The 25,593-nt window shown below is 37.6% G+C and overlaps 1 protein-coding gene across 1 annotated transcript in view; it reads left to right on the top strand.

The window, feature by feature from the left end:
- The first annotated feature begins 12,253 nt into the window (after nucleotides 1–12,253).
- Nucleotides 12,254–25,593, top strand: part of LOC113238595 (endoplasmic reticulum metallopeptidase 1-like) — a 24,481-nt gene continuing 11,141 nt past the window's right edge. The window contains exons 1-11 of the mRNA XM_026475423.1: nucleotides 12,254–12,337; nucleotides 12,911–12,979; nucleotides 18,558–18,611; nucleotides 19,353–19,469; nucleotides 20,027–20,207; nucleotides 21,181–21,330; nucleotides 21,693–21,820; nucleotides 22,158–22,256; nucleotides 22,950–23,094; nucleotides 23,473–23,624; nucleotides 24,060–24,204. Of these exons, the coding sequence (XP_026331208.1) occupies nucleotides 12,254–12,337; nucleotides 12,911–12,979; nucleotides 18,558–18,611; nucleotides 19,353–19,469; nucleotides 20,027–20,207; nucleotides 21,181–21,330; nucleotides 21,693–21,820; nucleotides 22,158–22,256; nucleotides 22,950–23,094; nucleotides 23,473–23,624; nucleotides 24,060–24,204 (1,324 nt within the window). The remainder of the gene's footprint in view (nucleotides 12,338–12,910; nucleotides 12,980–18,557; nucleotides 18,612–19,352; nucleotides 19,470–20,026; nucleotides 20,208–21,180; nucleotides 21,331–21,692; nucleotides 21,821–22,157; nucleotides 22,257–22,949; nucleotides 23,095–23,472; nucleotides 23,625–24,059; nucleotides 24,205–25,593) is intronic.

Here is a 25,593-nt window from a genome sequence, read left to right as displayed (position 1 = left end):
TGTCCTTTTTTTATAAAATTCACTGTTATTTCACTAAATAAATAAGACGACTTCTTATTTCCAGAAAAAACCCACACCCAGCAGTGGAGCGTATAATTAAACGATTAAATTAAAAACAGTACTTTTAACACTTAATTTTAAAAGTAGACTGTATATATTAAGCCGAAAACACCAGGATTATTAAAAAGATATCGAGTTTATGACCTATAACTTATCTTAAACCGTATATATTTTATTTTATATCTTATTATTTTTATTGCAGTAATAAAGATAGAAAGAGCTAGCATGACAAAATATGTAATAATGTCCTCTAATGACAATGGCAATGACATTGACTTTGTTTCAGGAAGTAAATAAATATAATTGTTTTTATAATAAAACCGACCTCACCTCACCTTCGTGGAATTACATTTACTTGCCAAGTTTTATAGAAATCGGTTACCGGAAAGTGCGAAACCGGATTCATCCTCTAATTTGCCACCCTTAGAGGTGGAATATTTTCTTCAAATTTGAATGGGACCAATGCTGAGGTACCCCCTTTCCAACAAAAAAAGATCATCAAAATCGGTTCTCAATAATCTCAGTACTGAGTTGTTACGGACACCGAGCCACATACTCCGCGCCCCGCGCCCCAACCGAGACCACGTCGCCGTTCCCCGCACCCCGCACCCCGCACACAGCGTCGTACGGAGTCGTCGCCTCCCGCGCCCCGCGCACCGCGCCGACCGCCTACTCGCCAACCACTGTACTAGATGAGAGAGTTGATTTGGTACTTAAGTAGGAACATTTTTAGCAATAAACGTGGTTGGTTTTAATGGTTAGTAATCAGAGTTTGATTTGCGATTCAGATCAAGAACCTGAACAATACAGTCCACCGAACGAGAGCTAGAACACCAACATGAGTACTAAAAAATAGCGACCTCAAAATTACGTCTATTTGCTAAGTTTTTTTGAAATATCCCCTAGTTCGCCACTATACGAGACTTGCCACAGGAGATAATAAAAATCGCCTACTTTAGAGGTGGATGATTTTCTTCAAACTGAAATGGGACCACTATGGAGGTACCCTCTTTCCAACAAAAAAATAATCATGAAAATCGGTTCACAAATACCGGAGTTATCGCGTAACATACATACAAAAAAAAAACAGTCGAATTGAGAACCTCCTCCTTTTTCAAGTCGGTTAAAAATAAAAGAACAGCCGAATAGAGAATCTCCTCCTTTTTTGAAGTCGGTTAAAGAAAATATTTTAGATAGTGTTGTAACGATGAGTATATTAGACCACAGGCCGAATAATTGTGTCCATTGAAACCAAAAGGTAATTCAATAATTGTTAATACAAAACTCGAACTCTAAGAATAATGCTGAAATAAGAAATTCCCTACCCGCACCATCAAACCTAGGCTTTCAAGGTAAAGTCCTATACCAAATGCCTCTTGCTAGTGAAACCTCGTAGTCATATGAATGGATTGATATGATTATAGAGAAAACTTTTAAATTACAAAAAAACAAAGTACAGATGGCAACACATCAAGCTACACATATTGGCGGATTTCCGTTGCACTGAAGGCGATATTCGAACAAATAGGTGTGCGATATGAACTTAAGTCTGCAAATAACGATAACAATAGGTCCCGACAAGATACTCAAATTACATATCCATTTTCCAACTCGCAAACTAAGACCTTATTGCTAAGACGGTAACATGATTCGTTCACTTGTAGATTTTAATGTGCAATCGTTCTAGATAAATTCTGAGAACCCTAGCTGTCCACGTGTTGTGAAATAAGGATAGTGACACAGTATAGGTAATATTAGATAAGTAGTCGAAGTGTCGCTCGGAGTGTAGGGTTGTTACATTATTATTTTAGTTTTATCTACAGGTTTCCCATGCTATATTAAAATAACATTTGTTTAATATAATTATTCACGTATTGATATTCTTGCGTGTTGTTGAGGTCCAACACTCCATACCAAACTGCAATTTTGACTTTGAGATGTGGATGTACAGACATATGCTTGGCATATCGTGGGTACAAAAGGTCACCAATGTTGAGGTTCTTCGTCAAATGACAAAAAAGTAGGAAATACTCAGAATTGTAAAGGTAAGGAAGCTGCAGTATTTAGGCCACGTAATCAGGGGCAATAGATACCGGATTCTTCAACTAAAAAGGAAGGAAAAATACAAGGAAAGCGTAGTCGAGGCAGAAGAAAAACCTCGTAGTTGAAGAATCAGAGAGACTGGTTCCACCTTAGCACACTTTCCGTCTTTCGTGTGGCAGCTTCAAAAATGAGAATAGCCGTGATGGTCGCCAAGATTCGTAGAGAATCGGCACACTAAGCAGATTGATATTAAAAAGGTATCGTTATTATAAAGTAATGGTTATGAAATGGAAAAATCAGAATTTGAAACACCCTTGTTCAAATTACCACAAATACAACAATAAACACGATTTTCAGTACCAGTAGAGCTCCTTGTGAAAGAGTTCGTCCAGGGAAGTACTGCCACCTTACCTATCTCTGCTGCCGAGCAATAATGTGAGTATTACTGCGTTCCAGTTTTGAAGAGTAAGGGAGCTGGTAAAATTACGGATACATGGGACTTGTCAACTTATGCCGCAGTAATACGAAGAGCATTGACGCTGCGCCCTTCAGATCTTTGCGTTTTAAAGCTCTGAGTGCAACTGTTATGGACAGTCCCATATGTTTTCATATTCATGCAAGCCCCTATTTAAAAAACTAAACATCTTACCTCTCCCCTGTATGTATATCAGAGACATCTGTGTGTTTGTTAAGACTAATACTAAACATTTTAAAATACGTGGCGAAATATTTCAAAGACAAACACGGCCTAAAATTATGAATCAATTATATCAACCTCGTTGCCATAAAATAATTTACACAAATAACTGCTACAACATGTGCATTAAGATTTTTAATAATTTACCAAGTGTAAGTGACATTAAATTACTACACGGACATAATTTTAAACTACAATTGACAAGATGGCTTATGACACATTGCTTCTATAGTAATAAGGAATACTTTGAATTTAGAAATATTTGACATTTTAATTAACTTCAATTACCTGTACCAATAAAATCCAATATATTTGCACACCTGCATGCAGGTTGAATACATTGTACCAATTTAATACTGTATATTTACTGTATTTTGGCAAATAAACATTAATCTAATCTAATCTAATCTTTCTACATAAGTTTCGTTTATAGTGCCCCTCCATATCAATCTCTTGGTTATACGGGAAGGGCACTATGACCTGTGCGAGCGAGCTTGCCCAGGGACCATATAAACTGTTATGGACAGACGTGTCATTTACCATCCATTAGGCCCACGAGTTGTTCGTTCAGTCACTTGGTATCATTTGATGCCATTTAACAGTGCGAGTGACGACCCCCCTACGCAACGCGAGCGCTCTGCGAGATTATGCGAACGTGTGCGTAAGTATACGGCACGCAGCTGGCGTGCACACCAGGGTTGTTACGAATATCAATATCCACGGATAATCCGCATAGATTATAATATACGCATTGCGGATATTCGCGTCGTGACATTAGGTTACCAATAATCCAGAAACAGACTGCAAAACCAATAAGCTGCTCATCTGTCGTTCTATCTTTGAGAAAATTTGAGAATGATTAGCCTGTCTAGCTTGACTGATTGTTTTTATGCAGGTTAATTAACGTAATGGCTAATTGTGAGGGTGATAATTGAGGAAATCCTCCATTGAGGGGAAAATAAAGAGAGGAACACCAAAAATGGCGTATAGTGAACAAATAAAAAAGAAGATGACCCGTTTTGAAGAGGTCAAGGAACAGGCTATGAACCGTGAGGAGTGGAGGAGGCTATCGATAAGAGTCTGGCTCGTAAATAGGATGATGTCACAAAATCATTAAAAAAGCTTTTGCATGTAGATTTATTAAAGATCTGTACATGTTTCACTTGTTTTTTAAATTTTTTTTTTTTTTTTTTAAATAAATAACGCGCACACTCAACATAGCCCCGCACTAGGTAAACCCTGTGTCGCGGGTGCCATGGACACACATATAGACAACCACAAATTACACCCAAACTCGCGAGAGAAATAATTGTAGGCCATACAAACATTTCTCCCGGCCCGGGAATCGAACCTGGGACCTCTGCGTGGCAGTCCGGCATGGTAACCGTTCGGCCACAGAGGCAGTTAATATATAAAAATAATAGATAAAAATAGACCTCAAAAATTCATGGAATTACATCTATTTGCCAAGTTTTATTGAAATCGATTACCGGAAAGTGCATGAAAACGAATTCATCCCCTAGTTTGCCACCCTTAGAGGTACCTTTTTTCCAACAAAAAAAGAATTATCAAAATCGCTTCAAAAATGCCGTTACATACATACAAAACAAAATACAGTCGATTTTGAACCTCCTCCTTTTGAAGCCGTTAAAAATCAGCATCCGCATAATGTGTTAAAACCTGCAGCAGTAACAACCCGATGCACACATACAAGCCGACCTGTTACGTCTGTATAGAGTTACCATATTTGTCTTATTATAACATGGCAGAACACTTTGTCTATCGTCATGTAATGTAATGTGACATCAATCATTTCAAATACTTCCTGCTCAATTTCAATTTGTTGACATGGCTATGCGATATCAGTTTCTGTAGTGTTATCAATGTGTTGTCTACACAATCAGACTGTTATACTGATTTTGCATCTTCGAAAAAGACTTTATTGTTTCTAATTAGTGTTTCAGATTCTATTGCATATAGTGAGGTAGTATTATTCTATAAAATATTTTTTCTACTCCTGTATTTTAATCTGTCAATTATAATTTCTTAAACCATATCACAAAGAAGCTCTTTTTAGTTCTGAATCATAATTCTATTGTTTACGGCACATGTTACTGAACAAAAACAAAATTACAGAGCTATAATGAGTTTTAAAAAAGAACGTCTAATTTTTGTTAATTAAAAATATCAAATTTGACGCTACTCAAATGCTCTACTGCCTCCTGATTGGCTAAAACATAACATATTAATTTTAACATCAAGTGCAATCCACGACGCCTTCCAAGACAATTTATCGTATTAATTTATCGTATTGAATGTTTATACTAATAATACTTCTTTTTACAACCCTTTCACGAGAATGTGTCAGGCCTATGTTCATATTCATATTCATATTCATATTCATTTATTGCATATCACATTTCATTACAAGGTGGTACAAAATATTAGGTATACATGTGACGCCCTGCAAGGGCACAGCAATATTTCAGGGGTCAAATTGTTATGAATATCCTTATTTATGATTAAATTAAATTATTCTAAATTACAAATTGAAATAAAAATAAAAATAAAAAATTGATACATTACACAATACATTTACAATACATCATTATTATTATATACATTACGGAAACACACACAATACAATACTTATAAATTTGACTCGTAAATTTATCTATTTGTTATCGTCAAAAAATTCCTTAAGGTTATAATAACAATTACTAATTAAAAATGTCTTTAAATGATTAACGAATAGAGAGAGCCTGTCAAGGTTTTTAATTTTATTTGGTATGTGGTTATAAATTTTTATCATCATAAAATGGGGACTAGACCTCACTAATTCCATTTTTGAGAAGGGCACGCTAAGCTTATTTAGGTTCCTATTATTTCTTTTATAATTTGTTATAGGCGTGAAGAATTTTGGATTTTTCCTAACAAACTTACAGGACTCGAGTATATATATTCCAGTAAGGGTCAATATTCGGTACTTAATAAAATGGGGTCTGCAGGATTCAGTTTGTTTTATGTTAGTCAATATCCTTATACACTTTTTTTGTAGTATGAATACTTTATCTACATCACAGGAGTTTCCCCACAGAATTACACCGTAGGAGAGTGCTGAGTGGGCATATGCATAATAGGATATAAGAGCGGCACTGAAGTCAGTCACTCGCTTGAGGTGTTGAAGTGCGTATATAAAAGAGGATAGTTTATTTAAAAGTTTTTTAATGTGTTCTTTCCAATTTAAATGAGTGTCCAGATGTAATCCTAACAATATCGCAGAGTTTACAGTTTCCATCTTGATTTTTTTATATTCGTACGATATTTGTAGTGCAGTTTTTTGGTAGGGTCTAAATTGGATAACTTTGGTTTTATTTAAATTAAGTTGTAAATTATGTAATTCTAACCAGTTTACAATTTTATCCAGTGTCAAATTCAATTTACTTTCCAAATCACTAGTATATGAGCAAGGGATTAAAACCGATATATCATCGGCAAAGAGAACACATAGATCATCCAGTATGTTTGGGAGATCATTTATGTAAATAAGGAATAATATGCATCCCAAAACGCTACCCTGCGGAATGGAACCAGTCACAAGGACTTTATCTGATCTACTCTGTGAAATTTTACCTGTCTCAAAGTCTGTGTTTTCGATTTCTACGTATTGAAAGCGGTTACTTAGATATGATTTGAACCAATTATGGGCTACTCCCCTAATTCCACTTTGGTATAATTTGTGTAAAAGTGTCTCATAGGAAACTCTATCATATGCTTTACTCATATCCAGTAAGAGCCCGACTGCAATTTTTTTTGTTGTTAATTTCATCAAAAATGTTTTTTACGTATTTATAAGTTGCTAATGTAGTAGAGTGATTCTTCCTAAATCCGTTTTGATTTTCGTGTAAGATTTTAAACTTTTCATAGAATGATATGAAATTATGACCTTATGACTATGACTATGACCTTATGACCGATCCTGGCGATGATTTAGAGATGGATACATTTGATAGTAATGTTAAAGACTTCGCAATCGCATCCACAAGCACCACAGTTTCTCTCTTTCATAGTTATAGTCATAGTAATTGTATTTTATTTAAGGTTATAGTTTTATTATGCCTAAGTACGTTTTATTAATATATCGTAACAAAATTGTAAACAATAACATGTTTAGGTTTACATTGTAGAGTAGAACTAGTAATAATGTTTAAAGCTTTTGTTAAGGAGTGAATGTAAACTGTTTTGTACATCTAATAAATAAATAAATGATTGATCATAAACCTTTAAAAAATATATTGGTTAAAATGTAAGCGGTACTTCGCCACTTCTATTCTATCTCTTTGGTTTTTGTTTTGTAGCGTTTGTTTGGCTTTGGATTGAATGATAACATCATGTCATGGAATGCTAACAAAATATACGTATTAAATATTAGTTCTGTTTCATAATTTTATTTACTCGTAGAAAAAGTATTCTACGCAATCATTACGTAAATAGGTCTTAAAATCTCGTACCTATTACTTAGCACGGTACTTGAAGAACCCTAATTAGGCAATGATTGCATAAAATACGATTGTTTTTAATTTGACAAGGGCAATGCCATTGTAATTGTCATTAAAGGACATTATTACCCATACATTTTATCAATCTATCTCGTTCTATCTTTATTACGGCAATAAGAAAAATAAAATACAAAATATGTAAGATAAAATGCAGTTCATAAACTCGATATCCTATAATAAACTTCGATTGTTAAAATACTAATCTAGGTTGTTGGGCTTTAAACATACAGTCTACTTTTGACGTTCGATGTTAAAAGTACTGTTTTTAATTTAACCGCTTCAATATTCGTCTCACTGTTGAGTGCGTGTTTTTTTTTAATTACATTGTGGAGCAATAGTGAATTTTATTTTAAAAAAGCACCATGAGTTTTATAAACGGTGAAACAACACTGGTAAATAGAAAAAATAAATTTTCCAAGGTGAGTGTAACAATACATCTCCTCACTAAATGCCATATCTGATATATTATTGTAACTAAGTCGGACTTATGATGAATATAAGTTTAAAGAAACTAACATTCTTACTTATTATTCGTAATTAATATTAAGAAAAATGCGTTGTAATTTATTTATCAAAAAATAGTGACAGACATAACATTAATACGAGGAATAAAAATAAACTGGCTGTCCTTGACGGTCGTCTTCACAAAGTCACAAATTAATTTAAGGGGTAATGTATACGCTTCTTAATAAGAATCCGGTTGATAAAATTTGCCATTGCGAGGTTTAAAATTACAGTGAAACAAAAACTTTATAGATACTAGAGGTTATTCATACAACTTCTGGGTAGATACTGGGATGACAAAAATTCGTAGTAGTGACCCGTTTAACAGTTGCAGGTTGTCTCGCATATCGATCTATGAACGAAAATATAAATATAGTATCTGATACCTACTTACTTACTTACCGAAGGGGATCTTGGTCTTCGACACCAAAGAACGTCATTTTGTACAGTTCCTTTAGATCTTTGGCGACTTCATTCTTCCAGCGAATTATAAATGATAAAAGTGCACAAATGTTTATTTGCAAACAGCAAGCCCCTAGAGTTTCTTGCTCATTCTTCTCAGGGAATCTGCCCCAGGAATGAGTGCCTAGAGTTTAATCAATATGACCATTTCAAGTGTCATTTGCTTACCTATGATATAAATATTGAAAAAATTTTTATTGGACTTTCATTCTGGAGATCTTATTCAGCTTTCAGAAGAGAATAATTCTCCATTAATCGTATATTTACTTTTTCATGTGTGATTATAACTCGCAGATAGAATGGGTTTGATACGAACTACAGCTCGAGATTTTAAGGGGTAAATCGAAGGGGGCGAAATAATTTCGGTTTAACAAACAGAAGAACAAACTGATTGCAAAATTTTAAAGAAATGCTAATGGAAATGAGTTTTGAAATTAATTTATATGTTGTAAAGAATAATTCAATGAAACTTAGTTTGGTTTTATACACGACCACTAAAACTCTATTTCTATCTATTTTATTAGATAATGAATATTACAGTGTAGAGGACTTTTTTTATTGAACATTACATTTTGATATTATTTTTGTTATTACACTTATATTGTTTTATATTAACTATTAGCAATCTGCGCTATTTCTGTTAGATATTACCTACTCGACGATGAAAATATTCCTTCATATTGTACCTAAAATTGTAATATTCTGACATTGATAATATGATTAAATTATTGTATTATACACAAAAATTTTAACACAAAACTAGCTTTCAAACTCTTTCCAGAATTATTGCCCGTAAGGGCGCGTTCCCATTACGTCGTGAGGACAGATAGTTGTGTAGCTTAACCGCTCACGCGATACATGCAGCCGTAGACGCATACCACACCTAGAGGTGCTGGTGATGATTTTATACCGATTTATCGGATATCGATGTTATAACAGGTAAAAAAATTAATATTAATTGCTGTTTCGGTAACTACTCTAGCAAACCATAAAGTTTTTAATGCCTGGGTCTGTCATTTAAAAAAAATAAACTACTTCTAAAATACGTCACGACAATCGTGTGAGTATTGTTTGGGCTGATGATTTCGGTGTTTATTTTTTTGAAAACATACCGTAAGTAGCGTTTTTTAAGTTTACCCTGAATATAAATGTTTATAAACTATCCTTTAAGGAGTAATTTCATGGTAAACGTTAGAACCACTCAAACGGAATATTATCATATTTACCCAAGTACACCAAAAATTTCATTAGTGCTTTTTAAGTGCAGGATTTGCGGTGTATTACTGCATTTTATTTGAGATGTTTTTGTTGGTAGTACGGAGTGTATTTATTTAGCAATGCAGAATAATAATTTTTATTTATAAAAACTTGTATTTAAACTGAATGCTTTTCTAGTTTGCGAAACCAAATAGCCGCCATTTTGCGGTAGGAGGAGCGCATCGCGTGAGCGGTTAAAGTGTCGTGGTTTGTATATTCACATGAAGTTGTTCACATCTAGTAAAACACGATTAACGATTCGTTCACGACTTTTCTTACGTTACGACGACAGCCTGTCATGGCAATTTAAAGAGTGAGGATGACAGTCGTCCGATAAAAAAAATATGACGACAGACAAACGCAGCTTCAAAGGATTCTGTTGTGCAAACGAGTCGACAAGGCGGCTGCCGTGAACCGATAAATTGTCGTCACGATCTAGTGGGAACAGCTAGACACGACAGTCGTTCAACGATAAAATAAATGTCCACGACAAAGTCACGACAGATAGTCGTGATATGGGAACAGGCTAGACGCGACAGTAGTAGATAAATAAAACGTTAGGACGTAATGGGAACGCGCTCTAACTTTGTATACAATCAAACGCATGATAGTATTATAATTGTAACGCCTATTAAATCATACATGTTATAATGGTGACCTACGGGTCGCCATTTCCTTATATTTTAACGTACAAACAAACTTGGAACGTTTTATTAGAGTATTTATTTATTACTGCAGTATTTGACTTATCAACTCTTATACAGGCCGTTATCTCTTAGATTAGATAGTGAAACAAATATCCTTAAGGGAAACCCGTGTCCCGTAATGATGCTGTAATATATTGTATATATTACATACTTGATTTAGACCGCAGTCCATAGTTTTTCACGCTAACTTTAGTAGCAGTAGGAGACCTACTATGTGGAAGCTAACGAAGTTAATTCTAAAATTTATAAGAACTGATTTGAATAGACATTCAAACACAACAGTCATTTAAGTCGTATTTCGTGACATTTGGCAAACAATTGCCGCGAATAAAAATATTATGCTAATCCATTGTCTTTACTTATTTACAAATGTTACACGTATCCTGTATCACAGGTATGTTATAACGTGTGAGCACAGACCACGTGTGAGCGTTGTTTGTCATTTTACACCGATTTATAAGTATATTACAAAAATAGCGTGTTGAAGGTTTCGATGCGAATTGAACGGACAGTGTGAGTCGGAACCAGGTACCTTACCAATTATTTGTCCAATGCCTTCACTAGGGCCCAAGTTAAAGTCAATCTAATCTTGTTAGAAGAACAGTTTTGATGCAAAATGCATGAGGAATTTAAAAGAAAGGGAATATATCTGTTTTAGACTTCTAAAAAGATTATGTATTTAGTTTAAGTTAGATGCCCCTAAATGGCGATGAACGTTTTATGCAATTTTTTAAAACGCGGTGTTAAATTGTTCACGGAAATTGTATAAAATACTAAATACACTATCCGTATTATACCTTTGTCTCTGCTCCTCTCCACCCCAAAACCCCTCGTGGTGGCTCCATCCAAGTACGACCCCCTCAGGGAACACCCCCATCTCGTACGTGGGACCCGTCGGCCAAGAGAAGTCCTCAACGACCCTGACAACCCTATCACTTCCGCAACTTTGAAGGCCAACCAGATCGCAAATCAGTCCATCCGCATAGGCACCAACCGTCCTCCGGCGAGGTCATAGAGCCCCTCATTTCAGCACGTACACTGCAGATTCTCTCCTATATCACGCCTTCTGGCGGAAGTCTTCACTAGCGCCTTGAGCTGAGGCCTGAGCTGAGCCGAGGTCCGTGCCCACTTGGGCGCCCTCAGGCCCGCTACTTAGTTTTAAGTTTCGGTTTTGCTTTATTTTAGGGGTTACGAGGTCTCAGCTCGCCCATTTTTCCGGTGGCGCAGTCAAGGCCATCAGCGGCCAACTGCAAAATATCCTTAAAGAAAAACTGTATTATACGGTGGCGCAGTCAAGGTTATCACGCCTTCATGTACATTAATGGCGAATCTGAATTATATTTACTAGGCAACAACATTTAAATTCCTCTGAATAATACGGCGGCAGCGCGAAAACTTTGTCCTCGTGTAACAGGGGCCTATCTGTCGTGTCTGCCTATATGTCGTGACGACAGATGATTGTATATTTAAATGAAGTTGTTCACACATAGAACAACACGATTAACTGTCGTACACTTATTGGACGTTACGACGACAGACTGTCGTGATAACGGGAAGAGCTAGAACGACAGTTGTTCGACGATAAATAAAACATCACAATAAAATTGTGATGACTGATAATCGCAGCTTCAAACGATTCTGTCGTGCAAACGACAAGGCAGCTGCCTGAACCGATAAATTGTCGTTGCGATCTAGAGGGAACCTAGACAAGAGAGTCGTTCAGCGATAAAATAAAAGTCCACGACACAATCACAGCGGATAGTCGTGATATGGGAACAGGCTAGATGTGACAGTCGTCCAACGATAAATAAAACGTTACGACGTAATGGGAGCGCGGTCTATCTCCAACTTAGGGAGTTTAATAGGGAATAAGGGAGGGACCCGAGATAGGGCGACTTATGGCCACGTAGATGAATAAGTAAGTGTACATACAGGTGAGGTTGAACGGACAGAAAATACCGGAAATGAATGGAGATCTGCACGTCTTTATGGGCAGACAGCAGGTGTTAAAAAGGGTAGTGCGGATCCCAAACCTGATGTACGATAAAGTGTGTTGAGTATGATAAAAGAAGCATGAAAATTGGGTGAACGCGTTGAACGGCGCCTTATTTAGGAACTTCTTATAAGAGAGTCTTGGGGTATAAAAGAGTAAGGACAGATGGAGGGGCACGCTTCACGTAAGTCGTCTTGGCCCACTATCCATAAAAATATAAAAACATCCTACAAAAGCAAATCGTAAAAAAGGGTAAGGGTGCTGATGAAATTGAAACAGGCACACGGGACTTGTCAATTTATGTCTCAGGGTGACGGGCGTAGTGGCACTGCCCGTCGAATTTTTGCGATTTAAAGCTCTAAGTGGCACTGGAACTGCAGTGCTATAGACAGGCGTATCCCTTACCACCAGACGTACGACATATTCTTCCCGTCACTGGGTATCATAAAAAAAAGTATGTACAACTTTTATTTATTAACGTTCTTATCTCTTATTTAAAAATGAAGAACTACATAGTTTAGTGCTTTGTTTATACGCTAGAAACAACTCCAAATGATAATTTTCAACACCTTTCTTGATAACGTGTCAATAAGACTCATATAACACCTAACAACACTTATGTTTCCAGAGTTACGTGTACAGTGTGGTGCCGACGCTCGAGTACGACGAAGAGCGCTATCAAACGCCCTGTCAGCGGGTTAATACTCTTAGATTACTATATGCTTTCATTTATATTTATTATTTCACTAACTTTGCCTTTGCCATACATCTTTGCTATAAAGCCTCTGCCTCCGTGGCCGAAAGGTTACCATGACGGACTGCCACGCAGAGGTCCGGGTTCGATTCCCGTGCCCGGAGAAGTATTTGTATGGCCTGCATTTATTTCTCTCGTGAGTTTGGGTGTAATTTGTGGTTGTCTATGTGTGTGTCCATGGCACCCGCGATACAGGGTTTCCCTAGTGTGGGGCTATGAGTGTGTGCGCCTTATTATTATATTACATTAAAATATTCACATGAATTACATAAAGTATATCATCATCCAAATGATGATAAAAATCGATGGGAATGATCTATTTGACTCTTTATATTTTTAGGTCATACAAATATATCATGATGAAACATTTAAAAAACTTTAAAAAATTACAATGATCAAAACGACATTTCTTGTCAGCTGCTGGAAGCTGTATAGGTGCCTAGCTGAGTGAAGAAATAGATTTCTCACAGATGATGATCTCTATGAGAGAATGCCAGAATCTCGCGCTTCATGTCGCTCTCGCGCGAGTCGCGCCCTGTAGTGCTAGCCCAGATCCAACGTCGACAAGCGCCCGATAGCGACTGTCGTTAAACCGCTGGGTAATTTTCAAATTTTGGGATGAATGTAAATTTAATAACTATGCTTCAGTTGAAAACCAAAATTTAGCAGGTTTTCTGAAGTCCTTAAAGATTGTGGCGGATTTGCTCTAAGGCCGTCCTAGGCCCGGACCTAGGGCGGCCGCAAGAAATAACTCAAAGTACCTAAATATTTTAAAGGCTCACGCACATTACGGCGGGCCGCACTGCACTGAAATGAAACTATTTATCCGTATTTAAATCGCGTATGTGTTTTTTAAACAAACGTTGGCTTGTTCGGGCCCTTTACAGGTTCCATGGTCACGATCGGAAGAGTCCTCAGGCGTGTATCTATCAAGACCTGTTTCAAGCCCCTGAGGACGATTTCTCAGTTCCTGAGATCCGTGAAATGCAACATCCTCTTATAGGATGCAGGAGTTTACAAGTTTGACTGCGAGTGCGGTCTCTCTTATATTGGACAAACAAAGCGAAGTATTTGTACCCGCGTCAAAGAACATATAGCTGATGTCAAATACCGTCGCGTAAACAAGTCTGCGCTCTGCGAGCATGTCATGGATAAACACATTGAATGAAGTTTGACAAACCCCAGGGCCTTGTAAAAGAAGTCCATTATCTACCCAGGATGCTGCGAGAGGCAATTGAAATTAAAAAAATCCTAATTTCAAAAGGGAAGATGGTTACTCCGTACCACCAGTTTGGGATCCAGTATTTCCTCTGATGAAAAATCCCAAACAGATATAAGACTGCAGTACTAATTAATATGTTTTAATTTATTCTAATTTCCATTAATAATTAATAATAAATTTAAGTTAATAAAAATTAATATTGTTACAATAAAATAATTTGTTAAACAATGTAGTTTATTTCTTTGTTTATTTAATTAATAACTATTGTAACTATAGTGAAAAAATAGGGTGGTTTGCATTAATATTAGACATAACTGGTTGATGACTGTACCACCTCAGTCAACCGTGACCGTGGGACCTGTGAAGGGCCTGAAACGTCGGTTTGTTTGAAAAAACAAATATACGCGATTTAAATCAGGAGAAATAGTTTCATTTCTTCTGTGTAACAATCGCGAAAACCTAAGAGCACTTTCGTACATTTTATTTATAAAATATAGATATGTCCTGAGAAAGGGGCAGCTGGTACGGACTACATGGCCTGGGGCCTAGGGCAGCCAAGACTGCAAATCCGCCACTGCTTAAACAGGAATATCTCCATATAAAAATGATGTAGAAAGTTAGATATTTTATTCTTAAATAATTAGTATTTTCAGAATTTTATGCGATGGGTGAAATACATCGTATGGTGTAACTAATTAGCACATACCTTAGACATTATTCTTAGGTGTATCGTATATTTTTTACAAGACCATTATTTAATAGTAAATACCTAAACCATTTGATATAGGAAAACAGTTTTTCCCGTTTCTCTTCCGGTGACACGCCTTAAGCATAAACAAGTTATCGACTAACTTTGTTTCGTAGAATCTTTAAACATATCTCCTGAAAAGGTTTCGTTTTACAGAGTGGCCATATTACAGCAAAGGTGCGATAAGCTGCAATATACCGTCACGTCAAAACGTAATTTTTATAAAATTAAGCGTAACGAAAGAAAACTAAACAGGTATAAGTCATTTGATTTTTGGCATATATGAAACCGCATATCAAATCACTTTAATACAGAAACTATATTCAATCAAGGTCTGTAACACAAAAACACGCACCCTATTATCGTAACATTTCGTATTTTATGAAGTGATAAACACTTGAAGTAAGGGGGCGGCATTGTTATGAAAAAATTAAAATAATTAATTAAATAATAAACACTTTTCCTTCTTCGTAGTATTAAAAACTAACGTGTTTTTCTTTACTATTTCAGGGCACAACCCTTTTTTCCAGAAGTACTTAAATTGAAAAAAATATTTTTATGTTAATACCACATTGCATTCAAGTTTTAAATCCATTTGATTCTTCAAATTTATAGATTATACGTGTATAATCGTGGGCTCATCGCGTTTTATCTGCAAGATTAGTTTTGGAATAATTATGTTTAATAAGTTATAAATAAATAAAAGATATCATTCATGTATATATTTTTAATATCGGATGGTTACTAATTGTACTGTAATAGTAATGCGTTCTAGAAGAAACAAATGTGTATCAGCAGCCTTACCATTATTACCATACCATTTGCTGAACTGCCATGCCAAGGTTCCGGGTTCGATTCCCGGGCCTGGAGAAATGCCTACATTTATTTCTCTTGTGAGTTTGTATGTAGTTGTCTATGTTTGTTCATAGTACCCGCGAAACAGGGTTTCTCTATGGTGTGCATTATTATATGTTGTTATTATTATTATTATGATAACAAAATAATAGTAACTCGCGAGAGTATAGAAACTTTGGCCTGGTCTATTGAATTTGGCGCTCTTATAGTATTAGGGCTGCCTCAACTTGCCGCAGCCACGCGATGCATTCAAACGAGGAATGTAACATAAAGTTCTTCGTGATAAGGTTACGTTTGTAAAATGCAATATAATGTTGAAACAAACATTGCTAAATAAAGTGCACATTTTAGTTACCTATCACTAGTCCGAAATGACATTTTCCAGAAACAACGTTTGCTCGAATATTATTACCTCGAAAGTAATTTTGAGAGGAAAATTTTTTTTCTTTTAAACTTTTTTTTGATTTTAAACGAATTTTTGCCCGCGGGGGCAGAGCCGGGGTAACTTTTTTTTTTTGTTAATCCGGGGGAATCTGCTTACAGATACCCCGGCCCCGCGGGGGCAGAGCCGGGGTTATGTGGGACTGGGCTGAGCCCGTGGGACTGGGCTGAGCCCTGAGCAGCCCGATCGCACTAAACCCCCGGAGTGTTCCTCCTCTCCGCTGTAGGTGGGGGTACGGGTACGCTGTTGCACTCGTCGGCGCCCCCACCAGCGGCAGGCCGCGCTCTGCGCAGCCCCTCCACGAGAAGGGAGACACATCGGTCCCCCGACTCCGAATGTAAGGCTCGCCGAACACCAGACGAGCCTTCCATCCCGGGCCCCTTTATGCTGGGCAACGAACTCCCCCGAGTCCGCTACCCAGGGGCCATGGGGGGCCAGGACAGCATCCACTCAACTGTGAAGTAAAGTGGCTGCTCCCCCAGCCCCCGCGGCGGATCTGATGACAGGCTCCACCGCAACACCTAACGCGCTTCCGCGCGGACTCTCCAAAGAGAGTCCCTTGGAGCGCCCACCACGGGCCAACCGCCCACATTCGGCCGCGGAGGATAGGACGAGCGGCAACGACACACCGACACGTCTCTTCCCCCGCGGCCCCGCCGCCACTACATCGTCGAAAGCGGTGCAGACCCGCCAGGGTCGCGGAGGACAGGACGAGCGGCAACGACACACCGACACGTCTCTCCCTCCGCGACCCTCCTCCTCGCGCATCCGCGCGGTCCCGCTGGCCAAACGAGCCCTGCGCGGAACGCCCTCCTCCTCGGGCCAGCCTACCACCACATCGGCCGGCCCCGTGGGTTCCTCTTAGCTTCACCATAAGCGAATCCCACTTGTCTGTGGGCTCCCCTAAGGAATTTAATGCATTTAAATTTTTCGATAAAGTGTCAATCAAATTACGAATGCCACTGTAGAATTCTTTGTTCAGTGGTTGTATAGAAAATAAACACTTTATGTGTTCATTAATTAAAATTCGCTTGTTATCGTAACGATCACGAAGCAAATTCCATGCTATTACGTAGTTATTTACCGACATCGTCACGGAAGCTATGACAGAACTGGCAGGACCCTCTAAATACGATTTTATATAATGAAATTTATTTATATCATTTATGTTATCATTCTCATGAATTAATGATAAATATGTATCACGAAAAGATAGCCAGGTCTGAGGATCGCCGTTGAAAGAACTTATTTTAATAAACGGCAATTTAACATTACCACATTTAGAATTGTTAGAGGAAGCTTCTATTTTATCCTGATTTTCAAAATATTCTAATAAAGACTGAGCTCGAGCAATTAAATTGAAGAATGTATTTTCAGTGGATTCGCGCTCCATCATTTGTTCATCATTTTCTTCGTCTAACATTTATATCTAACATGAATATCCTCGAAGTTGCAAGAGAGGTCACGCATTGTGCTACAACGCAAACGCAGTTCATTTACTTTAACTGCATTTGTATCTTTGCATTCTAATAAAGACGATAAATACCTTTCAAATAAAGTTAAACGTGACCTTATGTGGCCTCTTTGCTTAATAAGATCCTTTAAAGTACTCATTTTGTCGGCACAACAACGTTACTTTTAACCTAACCTAACCGAACCTAATCGTGTCTTTGCGATAAACATCCAACATATCCTGAAAGAACAACGGTTTCGTTATAATTCGGTTTATGATAGGTGCAAAACATCAAAATGCGCGGCGCTTCGCAACATAGCGCTTCAGCGTGAAACACACAGAGAGCGGGCGCGAGTCGGGGGCGGGTCGGGGCTGTACGCGACGGGTCTAATTCCCAGGCATATGAAAAATATAAAAAAACATTTATTTACAAGTATTGTTAATACAATAACAATAATCTCAGTACAGAGTACTAAAAAACCGACCTTAAAAATTCGTGGAATTACATTTATTTGCCAAGTATTATTGACATCGGTTACCGAAAAGTACGCGAAACCGGGTTCATCCCCAAGTTTACCACCCTTAGAGGTGAAATATTTTCTTCAAATTTAAATAGGACCAATACTGAGGTACCCTCTTATCACAAATCGTAATAAGAGTAACCGCTAACATAAAAAATGTATTAGAATAATTTATGCAAATATCTAAGTGAAAAGGCATTTTTATTATAGTAAAATATTATCGTGTATTTCATATTGTGTATTTGGTATCCTGTATTAAAATTATCGTATATTATTCTAGGCCACGTACGATGCGACTGGGAAAGGTGCACATTTACATGAGCCGATTAAATCAGTGAGTAACATTTGAATAAACGGGACCTTGGGGTTTTACGTTGTATTGTCTCTTTTGGGATATATTTACAAATATTCTGCAAATGTCAGAGATTAAAAGTGCTTTGTGTTGTCTTTAATGGGAGTGCGAATAATTTAAATGTTTACATGTTATATAATTGGTGTGGTATATAATTTTATCTTATAAATTTTTATGGTATTCCAAAAATTACTTAATATATAAATAAAAGCAATAGACAAAGCTTGACTCATAAAAACTAAGTTGCTACGTCACATAGTACTTTTCAACAATTGAAGCAATGAGTCAAATTGAAACAATGAAGAAAAGTAAGGACGGTAAAATGCGAAATAGGTGCAAGTGGAGAAGGGTGGAAGGCACGCAGCGAATGCTAAACATTAGACATTTAGTTGAATATAATTTCTTAAGCAAGTCGATGGGAATCTTACGGCCGCTTCACAACTAATACTGTACATAATGTCGTTAATGTCGACACACATAATTTGTATTTAATGTAATTGTGAATACAAAGCATGTTTAGAAGTTGACATGTAACAACATAAGCGTAGTTTCGCCGAGTCTGACTTAAGCAATTACAATAATTATTTCCTGACCAGTCAGCACTTTCCAATAGTATTCTTTTTGAATAGATTAAAGAACATTATTGAATAAATGAATGAGAGATGAATGTTTAGTTATCCGATGACATGTACACTGTTAAATTATAACTTATGAACCTTGTAGGTACCAACGGCACTGTTAATAGTGCTTTTAGGACTATATCTGCTCCTGGCATACCTTACACAGCTGGTGGAAGATGACATGCCCAAGGTGGTTAACGAATCGGACGTCGCCAGAGATGTGAGTCTTTTGTTATACTTTTTAGGCTACAAAATCCTGCTTTCCGAGAATAGCAGTCTGCTGAGGTATCTCATAAAGAATAGGGGTTGCTGCTATTGGTGTCTTCTGGGAGGGTTAAAGTCTTACTTTGACTTTATAATTTAAGCTGAACAAATCCTATTTGGAGACTGCCCACATCTTTGAAGAGTTTTGGAATCTGCTTGGAAACGCTTGCCGACAATTTCACCTGATGTCAAGCGGATATGTAACCAACAGCGGTACCCGTATGTTTAGAAAAAACGCCCATTCACTCTAGCAACGAATTGACCTCAATTGTAGAAATCGGGATCCGCAGATACCGCTAGTGCCACTACCAGCTACCGCCATTACTTTGCCGAGGAGAGAGCAAATTACTTTGTGCGAATGGGTTTCCTTTCGCTGTTAAAGCAACTACTTAATATCAATATTCTAAACTGTATACTCAACGAAAGAAAGCTTGGATTTAAACGCTATCAACTAGGCTATCACAGCACTTAAAAGTCTCAGTACGTACAGCGTAATGGTATTGTGACTTTCAGAACTCCGTGACCTTCAGCGAAGAAGCAGCATGGCGGTACATACACATAATCCAAGGCACCGAGCCGCGCGTCACCGGGACAAAGTATCACCTGAAGAAGACAAAGGACCTCAAAGAACTTCTTGACTCCGTCGCTGAGCAGTCTAATTTGCCTATCAGGACTGATTGGCAAATGGTCACAGGTAGTCTGCATTATATTTTTCTCAAGGACTCCATATAGACAGGTATATACGTATTAAATTACCATATTGTGACTGCGAGTTTGTTGTCTGATTTCGGGATAAAAATCTCCCTTACACGGTATTCCATTAGTATTGTTTTAGCTATTATCATTAGATAATCGAATCCATTTGAATTCGTTTGGGAATTAATCACAAGAGAACTTGACCAATCCAGATCTCAAATAGATACCCAAATAATAATAATAAGCATTTATTTGGGACAAGAATGGATTCCATATCTTATTAGTAACAAGCTTATTAATTATGTTAATCCAGTATATTTCAGTTACATGTACGTCACTCGGAAAGAGTGACGTAAGTCCCTCGATTCCATAATAACAATTTATGATTGTGGCTTCATATTTTATTTATCGAGGATTTTGTTTTTACCACTTGTATCTTATTGACTTATTTATAGATGTTTTGGCCAGCTAATTTCAACAACTGATAGTCCTAAAAAATGCATTTTGTTTATATTAGAATATTTATTTTATTTATTTGATCACATCAGGCAACTACGACCCATATAATATATAACTTAAGGACTAACATAGATACAATATAATCTAGAAACTAAATGACTAATCTAAACGAAGTGCACTTGTCAGCAATGTGTGGCACAATCTGGTGTCAGGTAACCGGCCGCGGAATCGCCGATATACGACACCCTTCAGCCAAAACTCCTCCTTCATGAAGGTCAATAGATGTTCGGTCGGCGCTCTCACCACCGATTAATTAGAATTCACATTGTGGCGGGACTCGACCGCTTGGCTTTTAATCTGATGTACTCCACTATCTCCTCAGATATCGTGGAGTAATGCAGCTGCAGAAAGTTCGATCTTGTCGGCGATGTCTCACATAGGTTACGGCTTCTACTAAATGTAACGTAATTTACTTTTTAAATGGTTCTTAAATCAATCCTTTTTCTTTTCAGGCGACTACTGGCTGTCATTCGTAAACTTGTACCAGAACGTATCAAACATCATCGCTTTGTTGGAAGGCGAGAGTGGGTTCTTGCCCAATGGCACTATCGGAACTTCGTTGCTAGTAAACTGTCATTACGACTCTGTTCCTTTTGCATTGGGTAAGTTAAGGGCATAGTACTGCGCCTTGTAGGACCCTAAACTTTCAAAAAGCTTCCGACAATATAAGCTGTATTTGAACGCGTTAATCTTGCTCGCTGTTTTGTAAAAAGAGTTAATGACTATGCCTTTTTTAGGGAAACAATACTCTCGCAGGCATTGAGTCACCTTAGAAGACGATTAACCAACAAATTTGCACTCGCATAATATGTACCCTATGCGTACAAACTTTAACTGATTGTTGCCCTAATTTATTGACATATTTAGTATTTGATGAGATACCAAAAGACATACATGTTTATATACTTACTACATTTCGTATTCAGTTATTTATGTACTATATTTTTTCCATCATGATTTCCAGGCACTTCGGACGATGCCATTTTCTGCGCAGCGATGATAGAAACTCTCAGCAAGTTGTCGCGGCGTTCGCAAAAACTCAGACACAATGTCATATTTTTATTTAATGGTGCTGAAGAAAATGGTTTGCAAGTAAGTTTTTTTTACGCTCGTAAACGTTTACGTTTTTGTTTATATTCTAAGTACAGAGTATCTGGGAGAACGAAACTCTGGAGGACTCCGGTATTAAAATCCTATAGATCGGATGAGTCTTCTATGACAGCCCTCCTCGATTTGTCTCTAGGAAGTTCACTGCCAAATTTCAATGCCCGGTGAAAGTTAGCCAAAATGTGGCTTTGGTTAAATGCGTTTCCTTCATGCATTGTGAGACACTGCGAGGGCTTTGTCGCGGTCTCAATGCATCATTTTATAAATGAGGTCAATACGCCACATAATTTTTTTCGCTCAAACATACTAATCTATTTTTCAGGCTAGCCACGCTTTTCTGAAACACGAATGGGCTAAAGGTGTGACCAATGTGGTGAATTTAGACTCTGCCGGTATGAACGGAAAGCCAATTATTTTTCAGGTACTAGTAGTAAAATTACTAAAACTTTGGTATAAATTTTGTGATTTTCATTTCTTCTTTATCATTGTCATGTCATCAATAAAAGTCCGCTGATTAACATAAAATATCTCCACTTTGATTTGTCCCGGCCGCTCGCATCCTTGAATCGCAGCTTGAATTTATTTGAGAAAACTTTCATCTAGGTGCCGCAGTGTTCATATCTGTAGCTAGTAATAATAATAATAACGCACACACTCTTAGCCCAGTACCAGAGAAACCCTGTGTTGCGGATGCCATGGACACACACATAGATGTAGCCATACAAATTTTTCTCCCGGCCCGAGAATCGAACCCGGGACCTCTGCGTGTCAGGCCACCATAGTAACTGTTCGGTCATGGTCAAGAAGTATTTGAAGAAAATCGTAGACATAAATCCAAACGATGGAAGCCACGGACAAAATAAAATACTATGGCCAATATATTAGCAAAGTGGTTTTATCTTTAAATAAACGCTTAATTGTTGGAATTATATTGCCAAAATTGACGTACTTAGAATAAAACGTGGTATGTTTGATAAGTCACATAATACGAATCCCGAACGATCGTGTGGTCGTGGATCAAATCACTTAAAATTTTAAAACATATATTTTGAAAGGGATGTCAGAAGCAGCATGTGCCATATTGACAATAACCCATTACATCAACTTTTCCCAGGCGTCAGACCCTCGACTTTTAAGCATGTACCAGAGTGTAGTGAATCGTCCGAATGCCCAAAGCGTAGGAGAGTTCATGTTTGCAAATGGCATTATTCCTTCCGATACGGATTTTAGGATTTGGAGGGATTTTGGAGACATTCATGGTAAGAATAAACACTCGTTAAGAATACGTTACAATGTACAAAACGGTAGGCCTCACCAAGATAATATGTTAAATTGTTGACAATATAATAGGGAATCCCTGGAAAGAGCTTAAGAGAAACTTCTATTTATTGTATGATTTATGTGTCTAGGTGTTGGTTATCACTTTTCATCAGTCGTGGTGACAAACCGGCTTGAGTACCATAAATAGAATAATAGATTTAAAAAGGGATAACAATGCTCCAAGATTTGTTAGGTTTAGCATTGATTCTGTCACTGTATGCATTGACCGGTATATTGTCTATTGAAAATTCATGCAGTCCTTACAGCTATATAATTATCTGCAAAGAATCGTATAACAATCGTGTACCCATTTGCAGGAATCGACATCGCTTTTTCAAAATGGGGCCACGTGTATCACACGCGCTACGATTGCGACGATTTCGTGAAGACCGGCGTGGTCCAGAACGCCGGCAACATGCTGCTGGCCCTCGTTCCCGCGGCCGCTGGCAATGCGGAGCTAGAGACGAAGGTAATATTCCGGCAAGAGCAGGTGTAATCCCTGTTTACTTTTTCTTTACATCAAATCACGAGACGAACAATTCAGAGTTTTAATTCTTTAGGATCTGAGATATCTGAGATATAAAGTTGACAAATCACATGTGACTAGTTTCACCAACATCCTTCGAAACCAGAACTCAGTAACGCTCAAATTAATCCTTGGCAACAGAGACAGTAGTAGTCTCTGGACGCACTGTTTCACAAGGAATGAAGGAACTAACGTTGCTAAAATCAAATGTTCAATGACCTTAATAAATGAGAGTTCTTAAATATTTCACTAACTATATTCACCCGCTCAATAGCCTCTTCAAAATCTAGAGTGCCACAAGCCGGAGCGTGCGTGAAGCAATAGGAGCCATTTGAGTCGCTTCACCTGTTGTCTAATGTAACTTCGACTTATCCTTAGATCGAGCCGTCTGTCGTCGTGTACTTCGACTTCCTGAACTGGTTCCTGGTGTCGTACACGTACGGTGCGTCAGTGGCCGTGGACCTGCTGGTGGCACTGTTCGCCTGTCTCACCGTCGCTTATTACGTGTGGCTCGTCGGACTAAGTGAGCTACTTTGCTTTTATTCCCTAACTCGAAGTAAAGGGCTGGTCTCTAAAGGCTCAGGGAAGTGGAAAACATCGTATGAGGACCAACAAAAGGAACCAAAAATTGTTTCCAGGGCAAGTTTAATACATAAATAAAAACAAAAATCAGTTGTTCCTTGCGTTTTGGTCGACGGTATGAACGTTTAAGAATAATTTAACGTTTCTCCTTGCTGTTGGATTTCATATTTTCTTTTTGCATTGGACCTTTATCAAAACTAGTACGGGGTAGAGCGTACCACTTGCGAGGACTTCTTTCGTTTGTATCCTCCATCCTCCTCCAACATGCACACTTTGCTGCTGCCGTCTCTTTTACCGGCCAATGAGTTGATAACAAAAAAAGACGATAGTAACCTATGACACTGAACTGTGTGCATCAAAAAATGGCTAACCAGCGCGAGTGTGTTTTTAATAGTTTATTGTGTTCGCAATACACTGTGTTCAGTAGTGAACCTGAGGATTTTTCCTCATGTGGCGGCCGTATCCAAGCGGAATTGCTGCCAATGCAACGAAAGAAAAGAAGACTGTGCATGATCCCATGATTGCCTTTTTTTCTTCGACCTGCTACTATATACTTATTCCAGTCCTTATAGGAAGTTACTTGCAAGTGCAGTTACTCGTAATTACCTTTAAGTAAGTACCTTTTAATGTAAGTAACTAAAAATCGCAAAAATACAGTCCACTTATCGGTATTATACATATTCATTTCGCACCACTGCTTGCGATTGGAATCCTCTCCATAGGAAAATGTTATTGGTTTTTTAAAATTTGTTATTCGTTAATCTCGTATTCGTTTAGTATCTTCAACTTTTGACAGGTGTCAACTGTTAAATATGGAAAAATATTTATTTTTCTAAAAAATATCAATTGTTTTAGAATGAAAATTATTCCATGACCCTCCACTTGGCCTCACCCCACAATGGTTTTTACAGCTTTGGGTATTTTGCCCTTTTGAGCCTTTTCTCTACAGTGTAGACCCTGTATTACTATTACCAACTGTTTGGTTTTTCGTGCCTAATAAACGTAAAACACAGTAAAAGCTTCAAAAAGCTATTTACCATGTGGTTACAGTTAGGATTATTACTATTATTACTCGCGTAGTTTCCTCTATAACAAAACGATAACGCGTTTTAGGATACTACTAACGCCATCTACCGACTGGTAGGGAGTATAAAAGGCTTACGTCGCGAGTGTAGTGGCGCTAACTTATTACACTTAAAAATCATTCCTTACAATACGATTGAACGTGATTTCGATGGAAATCAACTTTGGCTAAATAAATAAGTGAATGAATGAATGAATGAATGGATGGATGGATGGATGGATGGATGGATGGATGGATGGATGGATG

Source organism: Hyposmocoma kahamanoa, unplaced genomic scaffold, assembly GCF_003589595.1.
Source record: "Hyposmocoma kahamanoa isolate Upper Pololo Valley unplaced genomic scaffold, ASM358959v1 97, whole genome shotgun sequence".
Taxonomy (NCBI): domain Eukaryota; kingdom Metazoa; phylum Arthropoda; class Insecta; order Lepidoptera; family Cosmopterigidae; genus Hyposmocoma; species Hyposmocoma kahamanoa.
Note: the sequence above shows the minus strand (reverse complement) of the source record. Positions and strands in the feature narration are given on the sequence as shown.